This window comes from Pristis pectinata, chromosome 2 (assembly GCF_009764475.1).
Source record: "Pristis pectinata isolate sPriPec2 chromosome 2, sPriPec2.1.pri, whole genome shotgun sequence".
NCBI lineage: Eukaryota > Metazoa > Chordata > Chondrichthyes > Rhinopristiformes > Pristidae > Pristis > Pristis pectinata.
This window is the reverse complement of record NC_067406.1, coordinates 61,909,014-61,922,772: the sequence shown is the minus strand read 5'-3', so window position 1 is coordinate 61,922,772 and position 13,759 is coordinate 61,909,014. Positions and strand designations below refer to the sequence as shown.

Here is a 13,759-nt window from a genome sequence, read left to right as displayed (position 1 = left end):
CATCTGTCTAAATGCCTCTCAAACATAGTGATTGTATCTGATTCCACCACCTCCAGTGTGTTCCAGATGTCAACCACTCTTTTAAAAAAGAACTTACCCCTCGAGTCCCCTTTAAAATATTCTCCTCTCACTTTAAACTCAAGTCCTCTTGTCACCAGCACATTCAAACAAGACTTTGAACGGAATCAAGCAGTCTGGCACCAAATTCCTCTACACAAGGATATGTCTAATATAAAAGATTTGCAGTCAACTGCATTGATTTGTGTGAAATAAATCTTACCAGGACTCTCCACCCTGAGGTATCCTGCATCAGACAAAACGACCTTCACTTTACTGCTGGAGACTGCCATTTCCTGTTTCATTCAGGCCTTTGTAGCTGCAAAATGGCCCTTTGGTGCTGCCTTGGCTTTTATTACAAGGCCTTCTACTGGTCTTGGCCTGGCAACCTATTTCAAAGTGAGAAACTTTTATTTAGAAAACACAGACAAAACTTCACTAACTAAGTGCATCATGGACACCAGCCTCCCCTCCTTGGACTCTGTATTTACCTCTCGTTGTCTTGGTGAAGCAGCCAGCATAAACAAAGACCCCACTCACCCGGAACATTCTCTCTTCTCTCCTCTTCCATCGGGGAGAAGATACAGGAGCCTGAGGGCACGTACCACCAGACTTAAGGACAGCTTCTACCCCACTGTGATAAGACTATTGAACGGTTCCCTTATACAATGAGATGGCTATGACCTCATGATCTACCTTGTTGTGACCTTGCACCTTATTGCACTGCACTTTCTCTGTAGCTGTGTCACTTTACTCTGTACTGTTATTGTTCTTACCTGTACTATATCAATGCACTCTGTACTAACTCAATGTAACTGCATTGAGTAATGAATTGACCTGTACAATCGGTATGCAAGACAAGTTTTTCACTGTACCTCAGTACAAGTGACAATAATAAACCAGTACCAATACCAAGTTCACAAACTAATGATATTTACTGGTGGCAGTTGATGTTCCAATCTTCAGAAAATTGTAATATTTTTGAACTTGTGTTACCCAATAAAACTACCCATTAAAAAAAATAGGGATTAACACAGCAATCGCAAAACAGATCTTAAAGGTTAATACGTACATTAAAGCATTAAAGGAGGAATATGTCTTTGGGGGAGAGGATGGAGGGAGAATTTGATTAATTTACGCATGTGGCTGGTGACCCAATTCTTTCAACTTAGCTCTAACCCTTGTAGGATGAAGGGTTTTACTGGGTTTTACTGCTTGATTGTTATAATAAGCTGATATTAAAAAATATTTCAGTAGAAAAAATTAAAATGTGTTGGTTTTGTAGTTAGAATCAATACAATCACCTAAAAATAGAAGTTTCTCTGGGGCTTCTTTTGGACTTACAACAGAAGTAAAGGAGGACCGAGTAGAAGTATCACAGTTCTGGCATGGAAGTACTTGCTGTCACTTTGCATCAGCAGGGGTGGGGTGGACATTCCATATTAAGAAAACAAAAGCAACACACTGAGAATCTGTGCACCAGGAAGCTGGTAGCAAGTGTGGGGTCAATGACCTTTCATCGGATATGGGAGAAGTCAGAGGTAAAGGCAAGATTTAAGATCCAGAGAAAGGGAGGGATGGAGAAGGGAAGAAAAAGGAAGATCTGCAATAGAGTGGAAGATGGGAGAGATTAAATGCAAAGGAAGAAAGTACAAGGCAAAAGGGAATGGTAAAGCAAGAAGTAAAGAATTCAAAGATCTGTCTGGAAAAGGTGAAATTTTGATTCCTGGGATTGTTATGTAAAATTGATGAGCTCAGTGTTAACTTGGGAAGGATGTAATGTGCCTGGTCCAGTGGTTCTGCACCTGAGATCCAAAGGATGCATGCAGTTCAGTTGGCATACTGCTGAGACCCATGTAAGGTCCTATTGAAAATGCTATTTAAATGAATGCTCAGAAAGTAAGTTGCGAGGGTGCAGACATTATAAGATATTGAGAGCTGAAAGTGAGGTGCACTATAGCAAGCAGATTAAGAGCCACTGGTTTAGTTAAAAAATGAAGCATTCTTCCTTGCGTTTACAATGAACTTTATTGGAAGTTTATAGGAGGCTAAGGACAGGGAAATCAGAGTGCAAAACTGGAAAGAGAATGAAGGTACTCAGTGGTCAGGATAATTCATGCTGATCACAAAGCAACAGTCCAACCTGCCTTTGTTCTTCCCAAATGCATTGTAAATATGAAATTGAATGAAGTACAAATACATTGTTGTTCACCTGGACATAATCTTTGGTGTCCTGGCCTGTAGGAAAGGAAGGTGCTGCATTTCCTGGGCTTGCACAGGAAGATGGGTTAAAAAGATCATGACTGTAGGGTAGGTTAGGGGCCACTCATCTTCCACCCTACCTGCCACATTTACCACTTTATCCTTTGCCTTTTCCAGCATGTCTACTGTCAGGCCATCATCATATTAAGCATCGTCCCTCCTTTCTGCTTTCAGCATTGCATAGAGACTGTTTCCTCGTGACATCCTTGTCCAGCAACTGCCTCTTTAGTTCTTCCCTTCCCATCTGGGTGTTGGATCAGCATCCTGGACTAAAAAAATGGAAATACTTACCATCAATTCATATAATAATAATAAAAACATAAAATGAGCAATGTTTGTGAAATGTGGGAAAGATTACAGAATTGAGAAGGGAGGCTAATTTCATAATTGAGATCTCATAAAGGTGTGTGAGAAAGCAAATAAATGCGAAAGGCAAATACAGAATATGACTTTAAACCAAATTATGAAATTATGTGAGGATATAGTTTCAAATTATTAGGCAACAAATTTAAGAAATGTAGCTGTAGGTCTAGCTGAAGCCTTCTAGACATGCACTCCTGACTATGGCTCCTTTGCCTCTCCACCTCCCACTTCTAGAATGTTGATTAAATACTGATCTTCAGTAATGTTCACATCACGTAAGTAAATACATTTTTTTAAGAAGTCCGTATTCTTTGTTCCATTATGATTCTAATCTCACCTTTCCTCCCTTGCTGATCAGCTCAGCACTTGGCTGAACACAATTAACTTCATGACCCAACAAAATCCTGATTTCAAACCGTATTCATACATCCAATTACAACAAAACGCATACAAACTTAATCACCCTTGTGCAGACCCTTGGTGTTTGTCTTCTGCATGTCATTGGTTTCCCACTGCTCCCTCAGTGGTGCAGCAAAGCCAGTGATAAACTGCTTGCTTGCAGTGGAAGAGGCTGACAATGGCCCTGAATGATGACATGGAGCATTGTTGGCCTAGGTGGCCCAGCCTTAGGCTATGAATGTTGTCATAGAAAGCTGCAGTCTGCATGGAGGACAATAGTTGTGGCAAGAACGCTGGTAGTCCTTTGTGTTCCTGCTTATCAGCCTCCAGCAGCTATCTCCACTCTTAAATCTCCCCACCCCCACCTCACTCCATCTGCCTCATTTTTTTCTTTATCCGTCTCCATCTACATACCCACCATCTTTCACCCCTCCTCAGTCCACCAATCACCTCACGTTCCAGCCTCACCACTCCACCTCTCCTCTTTTTACTGGCCATCTCCCCTCTTAGTCCTGATGCAAGGTTTCGACCCAGAATGTCAACAATTCCTTTCCTCCTACAGATGCTGATTGACCCGTTGAGTTCCTTCAGCAGATAGTTTGCTGCTGCAGTCTGCGTGAGTTGGGGGACAGAGAACAGTAAGGCCACTGGTACATTGCTAGTGATGGGTTTCTGAAAATGGTCATAAAACCATAAGACATAGGAGCAGAATTAGGCCATTTGGCCCATTGAGTCTGCTCTGCTGATCATGGCTGATTTATTTTTCTCTGTCAAGCCCTTTCTCCTGCCTTCTCCCCATAACCTTTGACATCCTTATTAATCAAGAACCTATCAACCTTCGCTTTAAATATATCTAATGACTTGGTCTCCACAGCAGTCTGTGGCAATGAATTCCACAGATTCACCACCCTTTGGCAAAAGAAATTCCTCCTCATCTCTCTTCTAAAGGGACGTCCTTCTATTCTTGAGGCTGTGCCCTCTGGTCCTAGACTATCCCATTACTGGAAACATCCTTCCCTCATCCACTCTATCCAGGCCTTTCAATGTTCAGTAGGTTTCATTGAGATTCCCCCCCTCATCCTTCTAATCTCCAGCGAGTACAGGCCCAGAGTCATCAAACGCTCCTCATATATTAACCCTTTCATTCCTGGGATCATTCACATAAACCTCCTCTGGACCCTCTCCAATGCAGCACATCCTTCCTTGGATATGGGGCCCAAAACTGCTCACAATACTCCACATGTGGTCTGACCAGCACCTTACAAAGCCTCAGCATTACATCCTTGCTTTTATATTCTAGTCTTCTCGAAATGAATGCTAACATTGTATTTGCCTTTCTTACAATCGACTCAACCTGCAAGTTAACCTTTAGGGAATCCTGCACTAGGACTCCCAAGCCCCTTTTCACCTCCAATTTCTGAATTTGCTCCCCATTTAGAAAATAGTCTGCACCTTTATTCCTTCTACCAAAGTGCACGACCATACACTTCCCTACGCTGTATTCCATTTGTCACTTCTTTGCCCATTCTCCCAATCTGTCCAAGTCCTTCTGCAGACTCCCTGCTTCCTCAACAATACCTGCCCCTCCACCTATCTTTGTATCATCTGCAAGTTTGGCCACAAAGCCATCAATTCCGTCATCCAGATCATTGACATATAATGTGAAAAGTCGCTGACCCAAAACCAACCCCTGCAGAACACCACTAGTCACTGGCAGCCAACCAGAAAAGGCTCCCTTTTTTCCCAGTCTTTGCCTTCTGCAGTCAGCCAATCTTCTATCCATGCTAGTACCGCTCCTGTAATACCATGGGCTCCTATCTTGTTCAGCAGCCTCATGTGTGGCACCTTGTCAAAGGCCTTCTGAAAATCCAAGTAAACAACATACACTGACTAATCCAAGTAAACAACATCTTGAGAGTCATCTTGAAAGGATAATCCCTTCATACTTCATAAAAGCAATGCTATTCTCCTGGCCAACAATCCAAGTTAATTGCTGAAGGATGAATTGTCATAATGCTGGCAGTAACCACAGCCATGACTTGCAGTACACTGCAGCACTCAGGTTTTCCTTGTGCTGCAACTGGAACTGGGACATTGTCAGGCATTGTGCGTGTCAGGTCAATGTGGTATCGGCTTTGTCATTGTTCTCATGTTTAGCTGCCGTGTCTGGCAAGCTGGGAGTTCCTAGGTATCTGATAGTAGAAGGGCACAAGGAGAGGTGATGAGGGGACTAGGTGGGAACATCATGCACTAACTGTAGCTTAAAAATCTGAAAAGATTGTGGGATGAGGAGGATTTGAGAGGGTTAAGTATGAACATGATCTGTGTTGCTGTGGCCATGGACACCAGAGCCTCTGCAAGAATCATTTCCAGTATTCTCTCCTCAAGGTCAGTAGTGCTGAATGTGTACTTGTCCACCAGTGGTCTGCTGTTATCTGCCATCTCCTACAAAATAGAGGGTGGGGTGTTAGTGAATCAGTTGCAATGTATCTGGGAGATGTATTGAGTCATACAGCACAGAAACAGGCCCTTTGGCCCAACTGGTTCATGCTGACCAAGATGCCCACCCAAGCTCATCCCATTTGCAGGTGTTTGGTCATAACCTTCTGAACCTTTCCTATCCATATTGCATCTGATTCTATATTTCAAAGTTTGTAGAAGCTATGAGATGTGAGCATGAAATTGGGAGTTGTTAAAATCTGCCAGGGTGTGGTGGAGCATATAAATAGGAGATCGAAATCTTGATCAAGGAGATGATCGCTAGGTGAGGATTGGGACTGTTTCACACAATGTAGCTTGTGAAACCAGTGTGCAGTTGATAGGAGCTGGAGTTTGATGAGGTTCTCACTGATCTTGATCAGCCTTGTGAGGGCATTAAACTTTGGCAGCCTTACATTTGTGATCTTCTGGCATTGACTTTAAATCCAAGTTTTTCTCACTGTTGGGTCCCAGTGCACAGAAGACATTAATGCTTCTTCTATTTCACAAAGGATGTTCAGAGCCATTTCTGAATCTATAGGTGTCCACTTGGAGAAGCACTGGGATAGCTTCCCAAATCTGTCTAATGAATTCCACTGGATTTTGCTTAGGAGGTTCATTTATAGGTTCAATCAGCAGCAGCTAACTCCAACCTATAAAAACAAAAAGAAAGTTCAAAATAATACCAATGAAATGTCACCTAGCTGATATATTAACTCTTCTGATGCAGGCCATTGATCTGAAATATTAACTCTGTTTCTCTTTCCACAGTTGTTGGAAATCTAAAATAAAAATAGACAATGAACATTCACCTTAACCTGTTTATTGTCTGTTTTTATTGTAGATTTCCAGCATCTGCAATTTTCATTCTTAGTTTTCACTCTTGTGCAGTTGGCTTCAGTGGGTAGGCACGAAGCCAATAAACAGTGTGGTTAGCGCGGCAGGGATGCTAAACTCAGGAAGATGGAATGAAAATACACATTTTGTGTGCACACGTAGCGATACAATGGGCGCGGGTTCACCGACCATTGCGATCCCAGCAGACGTTTTCCAGACCGAACCTATTCTCCAGCAACACACACACAATACTGGAGGAACTCAGCAGGTCAGGCAGCATCCGTGGAGGGAAGTAAACAGTCGACGTTTAGGTTTCTCCAGTTTCTCCAGTGTTTGGCCACGGTTGGGAACGTTAACACTAGGGCGCGCGCTTTGCATCGTCTCCAATGTTTAAATGACTATTTTTCCAGTGGCCAACATTGGAGATGCAGGTGTGATCACATGGAGCACTAAGTAATTTGATCATGACTTCCCCCGATGTATGCTTCAACGCTAGATCACTATGGATCAACACTGTTGGCGTGTTGACTGCCGGTGTTTATTACATAGCAGATATAATCAAAGGTTAGAACCGGAGGAGTGGGTTGAGAAACACACATGTTCTTTGATTGTTAAATACAAAGGGCAAGTTTTAACTGTTGCGTTTATGCACGTGGAACATTCCCTCTGCATTTTCTTGAAGGGTTGTTGAAAAATTTGTCTTTTTTTCCCCTGTATGGCTACTGCACATCATCACTTCTAAGCATCAATTCCAGCCGTCTTTGACAATATGTAAGGGATACCCATTTCCTTCCCTAATCAAAATAATCGTAGGGCAACTGTCCAAACGTTTTGAAGTGCAATGTCGGCTGCACACCAGACATCCGAATATCCCGATATGACCCGTTGGACAAAATTAAGCTAATAAAAAACAACGTGCCAAAATGTTGGAAATCAGAAGTACAATCAGCAACTTATACAAACATACTGATACGCAAAGTGAAGACTGGTTGAAACTATGTTTCAGCTTTATACAGATGCTGACTGATGCTTTATATTTTCATCGTTTTCCTTTTATTAACATATTCAACAGCGGATGTAATTCACCGATTAGTTTATTTAAAAATCCACCTTCAAAACAAGGCATTTGCTTTGCGAGTGGCGGTTATTCAAATACACCCACAACAACAAAAGCAATAGTATAATGCGAGGGCAAACCAATCTTCGGGAGAAAAGGGGAAACGCGTCAGAGCCGTCATTCTGTAAAACTGGTGGGAAGAGGACGGAGCGGATTAGAGCCGTGTGAGGCTGGGACATGCAAGTTCAGCGCTAAGAGTTTAACTCCGGCAGGTGATTCAATCGAATAAACACTCACTACGCTCCTGCCATCATGCGCTGGGCTCCTGCTCTGCTGCTCACGCTGATTGTTCATCAAGGCAAGGGAACGACCGTTTCTTTACTTTTGGAATATTGGTGTGTCTGTGTGTGGTGTTCCCACTGAAAAGCACGGTTTTGCGTTGGTTGTCAGTGAGAGTGATTTGGTACACTTTAAATGTAGTCGAACTGTAAAAGTTAAATAAAGTAACCAGTGTCCAGAGGAGCAGCCTCCACCTGTGGATCACAGTCCGCTGGGGATTGTTGCTTCAGAGTTTGAAAAGTTAAGAATTAAACATTTGGATGAGATTTGTTATTTACTTTTAGATAACACAGAGCAGTAAGAAACATAGGACTATTTTATTTCAGAAATACCTTCAGTCAGCTCCTGTCCCAGACCATCTCTGATTATTTCTGATTGCCTCACGCTGTATCTCTGTATTTTCATCTCTGCTTCTCACTTGGATTCGTGACACCATTCGCTCTTCGCCGTGGCTTTGTCCTGAATGCGTCTCGTAAGCCTCAGCATTTTGGCCTTTCTTTACAAAAAAGAATGTTGTATATTATTGGAGATCCTCTGCTTCCTTGCATATTTTCTTTTCATGAAACCGCCCATACAAACAGGGCGGGGTGCTCTTCGAATCTAACTCCGGTTAGTCTGGTGCGGCAGGTATGTTATTTCCATCTGAAACGAACTAGCTTTGGAAATGAAGGGAAAGCATCCGAGGTGAAAATAAACGTAGAATGAATGATTTGGAAAACGGATGCGACTAACACGCAGAGGCAGCGGAGTTTATTGCAGTAATAGGTTTTATCCGTTCAAAATTTGCTGTCGTTCGGGATTATAAAGGAGAATTTTGTTCTCAGCGCCGTTCTTGCCGGCTCAGTTGGAAGGTTTTGGGTTAGTGGGTTAACCCTTTGGAAGCACGTGTGTCTGCTTTTAGTTTGAACGGTAAATTCCTTTAGACTATTCATTGAGATTGCAAGCGTTTTATCTTCATGGTCATCAATCGTAGTAGGAGGATGAGATTGCCTTTGAAGATCGCGCCGTCATAATTTATAGGCTGGAGGCGCTAGTTTTGCCTGTACCGACGCCAACGATTTAGGGGAACCTCTAACCACAAGGCTCCGTCATAGCCGAGGTTTCACTGATGCCAGCTCAGGTTTAGGTAAATAACTTTGAATGATATAGAAAATAAAGCACAGATTCCGTCCATTTATTTCCAGCGGTGTTTACAAAATACCGTGGTTGCTGGAAATGCGAAATAAAAACTGAACAAAGAAATACTCAGCAAATCGGGCAGCCTCTGTGGAGAGAGAAACATAATTAGCGTTTCAGGTCAATGACCTTACAGCAGACTTGGCGGTTATCTTCTATTGACTTCTTATGTTTTTAGCTTATTAAGGGACTTAAGGGATATGGTACAGAGAGTGGCACAGTGACACATCAGCCCTGATATTGTTGATCAGCAAAACAAGAATAGGGCCCCAACAGCCCATCCTTGCTCCTAGTTCCAAAGTTCTCATTCTGAGCCATCCCCAATTCTTCAAACTACATCAAAGGATGCTCACCATCTGGGACATGCCACCTTCTCCTTACCTCATCGGGGAGGAGGTACAGGAGCCTGAGGACCCATACTCAATGATTCAGAAACAGCTTCTTCTCCTCCGCCATCAGATTTCTGAATGGTCCATGAACCCATGAGCACTACCTTATTGTTCTGTTTTTCTGCACTATTTATTTATTTGTACTGCTGCCACAAAACAACAAATTTTATGTCATATATGTCAGTGATAATAAATTTGAGACTGATTCTGGTCCCTTTCCACATATTTGTCGAGCTTCACTTTGAATTTGTCTATACAATGCTTTGGTGAGCTATTATTATAGATCGTTACATTGTAAGTGATGGCACTTTCTATTGTGATGGTTCACTTATATTTAATTTATAATCTTTCGATGTTTTCAGCTGAATAGGAATAAGTAGACAAAAATATATTCATGTTAAGAATGTGAGAGACAAAATTAACATCTCAGATTGATGAAACACTTGCAAACTCCCGACTTTAATCTGCCCACCACTGGCAGTGATTCTTTCAGGTGCATTTGTCCTAATGTCTCGAATTCCCTTTCTCGACTTCTATCCCCCTCTCCATCTCTCACCCCTTGTAGGATGCTCCTGAAGGTGTATCTTTCTGACAAATATTTAGTCATCACTCTTGAAATAACATGGCATGGTTGGTACTTGATAATACTTTTGTCAAACAACTTGAAATATTTAATTATAGTAGGTTGATATAAATAGAGGTTGTTATTTTTCAGTTCAAAGAAGCTGTTCTTTTATTCTTCTGTGGTATATGTTGGTGAGACCAGTATTTATTACCCATCCCTATTTGCATTTACTAAGGTGAACTGTCCTCGTGAACTGATTCAGTCCATGTAATCCCATTATGCTATTGGAGTGGTGTTCAAGGAGGTTGACTAAATGATGAATGAAAGAATTATAATATATTTCCAAGTTAATGTGTTGTATGACTTGGACGGAAGTTTACCTTTAGTGGTGGTTCCATGTGCCTGCACATCCTTGTCCTTTTGACCAGTAGAAATAGTGGATTGGGAAGGTCTGTTGAAGAAGTCTGGGTGAATTGTTAGCATGCATTTTATAGACAGCACACACTACTGCCACTGAGGCCCGGTGAAGGAAGGAAAGAATATTTAAGATAGTGGAAAAGAAGTCAGTCAAGTGGATTGTTTTGTACTGGATAGTGTTGAAGTTCTTGAGTGTTATTGAACCTGTAGTTATGCAGAGTTTTCTACTACATGCTGAGCTTATGCTTTTTGGATGGTAGAACAGCTTTGGGGAATTGGAAAGTGAGACACTTGCCACTGACTACCTTCCTCTGGCTGGTCCTTGTTGCAACAGTATTTTCCTGATCAACAAGGACTTCTTCCCACTCTTCCGCCAGGATGTTGCTGATGGGCGATCTGGTGATGGTTGTGACAGTGAGTGCCAAGACAGGTGCTTAGGCTTTCTTATGTTGGAGGTGATAATTGTCTGGTGCTTGTACAGCACAAAGTGTTACATGTCAACCCATGCCTGAATGTTGTTCAGGTGTTGTTCCATGTGTCATGCTCTGAATTGTCACAAATGAAGATGAACACCGTGAAATCCTTACAAAACATCCCTAAACCTAAAATAAAAGCAGAAAATGCTGGGGATACTCAGCAATTCACACATCATCTGTGGAGAGCAAAATAAAATCAGCATTTCAGGTCTTTGACACACCTTTCCCGCATGTGATGGAGAGATTTCCATACATGAACCAGCTGTAGATGGTGTAGGCTAGATTGCTGCCCCGAAAATCTTTCAGAAAGATCTCTTGGGACTGAAACATTCACTCTCCAACCAAACCACCTTTCAAACTATCTATTTTTTAGACTGTGTTACAGTCCATTCAGTACAAACTTTCCTCCGATTCCAACTGAGTTTAGTTTTACTGGCACTTCTTGATGCACTCTAAGGCAAATGCTGCCAGAGATCAAGAATGCTGCCTTGTTGTTAACAATGTTTACTAGCACTTTCTGTTTTCACTCTTGATTTAGAGCAACCACAATAGTTTGTTGTGTTGGATACTGTGGGTAAAAACTTTTCGTCTTTGGACTCCAGTTCAGTGACATCGATGGAATATAAGCCTAGTTTCTGATCTCTGTCGAGAGACGGAAAAATACTTCATGTCACAGAGTTAGTTAAAGGGGAACCTTGTACAGCAGTTCAAAATTATAAAAGTTAAATAGTCACAGATTTTTTTCCACTTGCCAAACAAATGGCAACATATAGACATAAATTTAGGAGTGGAAATGGAAATAGAAGAGTGAATATTTGAAGATATTCTTTCAATGAGAAGTTTTAGAATGTGAAATACTTATCAGAATGACCATTGAAAGAAAATTAATAAAAATATTTGCCAAAAATCAGACAAACAGACAAACGAGAAAATCTTTAATGAATAGGAAAAAAAAGAGAAGTATATTATGGGGGATAGGTCCTGCAGGGGAGCAAACTTGATGGGAACATACCTTGGGTGATTGGTCTTTTTCTGCATGAAATTTCTGCCATTTTTCATCATTAACATCTACTTTTGTAAAAATCACACATTCTCCCTGTCCCCGTTAAAAAGTCCAGTCAACTGGTGTTTAGTTCCATGGTCACAGATATGTTCATTTTTGAGGAGAAAAAATCCAAGGCCACAAATGCTCTTTCTGGGTGGACACTTAGAAGAAGTTCCTTGAATAAGCATCTTTAACTTAGTTCCTCTCTAACTCTAACTCAACTTTTGTATCCAGGATTGCCTGGGTCAACTTCATTCCCCATAAATAATTTTATTAATATTACTTCGGCTGGCACAGTGCTGCAGCTATTAGAACTGCAGCCTCGCAGCCCCAATAACTCTAGTTTAATCCCGACCCCCAGTGCTGTCTGTGTGGAGTTTGCATGTTCTCCCTGTGACTGTGTGGGTTTCCTCTGAGTGCTGCGATTCCTCCCACATCTGAAACTGTACAGGTTGGTAGGTTAGTTGGCCACTGCAAATTGCTCCTCATGTAGGTGAGTGGTAGATTCTGGGGCAGTTGATTGCTGTGTCGGAAGAATAGTGTAGGATTGATGTAAATGAATTCATGATGGTTAGCATGGTCCCACTGGGCCTGCTACCATGCTTTGTGTCTTTATGAGCTATAGCGTATATTCCTAATGTAGCAGAAGTAATACAGAAAATATTCTGCCTGTCTTTACCAAGCATGTGCCTAGATTTAGAAGATCAGGAAAGCAGCAAAAAGATGTAGCATTGGAATCCATGAAGGCAGGATGAGTAGGTTCAAGTTTGTTTTACTAGGTAACCAGGAGCTACTGTAGACCAGCTGGGCAAGGGAAAATTGACAAACAGAACTTAATGCAGACAAGGATATTGGTGACAGAACTTTAGAGTATTTTAGGGGTGGAAAAGTAAAGAGAGAATTGGAGAGGAGGAATCTAGAGGTTTTGAAATCACAGGCAAGGGTTAAGATAGAGATTGCTTATGAACAAGATAGGGTTGAAGTTAGAAGTAAACAAATCCAATTGGATATATGGAGCATGTTTGAAGATTCACAGTTCTTGAACATTCACCCTTAACCTAGGGAGCAAGTGGAATATTGGTTTTAATGGTGACTGATAAATTCTGGCCTCAATTATCTTAATGTCTGATGTAAGAAATTCTGGCTCATTCATGTCTTAGTGTCAGACAGACAGACTAGGCACACAAAGGTGGCCATGGAAAGATAGAACATTTTATGACCAGCAAAAATGTGAAGGGAATGTTCAATAAATATTGTCAGATTGAAGTACTGGATTTCACTTATTGAAACAATAGTTTTATCAAAGCCTTGGATTTATCAGAAGGACAGGTTTATCTGGAGGACTTGTATATAATCCCTGGCTGATCAATGGTACTTTCTGCCTTTCAAGAATTTGGTGTCTGTGTCGATGGAAGATGAACGCATACATAATATAATTTCAATAAAAACTGGACAAATGCTTCCATTTGGGAAGGTACTTTGCATGCCACAAGTATGTAACTTTCTGACGTGCATTTGGATTCAATGACAGCTCTCTTGAGTGAAAAGCTTTTTTCAAGCGGAAGTCAATTAATGCATAAAGTATTAAATAATTCCTGTACTTGGCAGAAATTGCACATAATTTCTGAGTATTCTGCTGCAGAGGTGTTGAACAGAGTTGTGTTGAACCAGTAGTGATGTTGAAGCGTCTCCTCCTGGGTGCACACATGGAGTTGTTTCTCTGTAGGTAATCCAAAGACAGTGTGGGAAATTGTTTACTAATGCGAGGTATAAATTTAGAGTAACAGAGAGGTGAAAGAGAGTTGTGCTAAGAAATAGCCATTTTCATACCAAAATGTTTTCTGTTATCAGCAAGATTGAGGGAAGTGAAGGGAAATCAAGGACATTGTTAAATTTCTG

The 13,759-nt window shown here is 41.4% G+C and overlaps 1 protein-coding gene and 1 long non-coding RNA gene across 3 annotated transcripts in view; one reads left to right on the top strand and one right to left on the bottom strand.

Annotated features, from left to right (window-relative positions):
- Nucleotides 1–348: 348 nt before the first annotated feature.
- On the bottom strand, nucleotides 349–6,160 carry LOC127584583 (uncharacterized). Its single transcript, XR_007958404.1, has 3 exons — nucleotides 5,976–6,160; nucleotides 2,400–2,588; nucleotides 349–446 (listed from the first exon to the last, which is right to left on the bottom strand). It is a non-coding gene; the product is annotated as an uncharacterized LOC127584583 (long non-coding RNA).
- A 1,502-nt stretch (nucleotides 6,161–7,662) lies between these two features.
- LOC127584560 (mast/stem cell growth factor receptor Kit-like) overlaps nucleotides 7,663–13,759 on the top strand; it is a 66,339-nt gene continuing 60,242 nt past the window's right edge. Inside the window, exon 1 of one of the 2 annotated variants that reach the window (XM_052041336.1) lies at nucleotides 7,663–7,811. In XM_052041336.1, the coding sequence (XP_051897296.1) occupies nucleotides 7,766–7,811 (46 nt within the window). In that variant the 5' untranslated portion in view covers nucleotides 7,663–7,765. Of the gene's footprint in view, nucleotides 7,812–8,385; nucleotides 8,420–13,759 lie in introns of those variants that run through there. The other variant, XM_052041351.1, reaches the window with a different exon arrangement.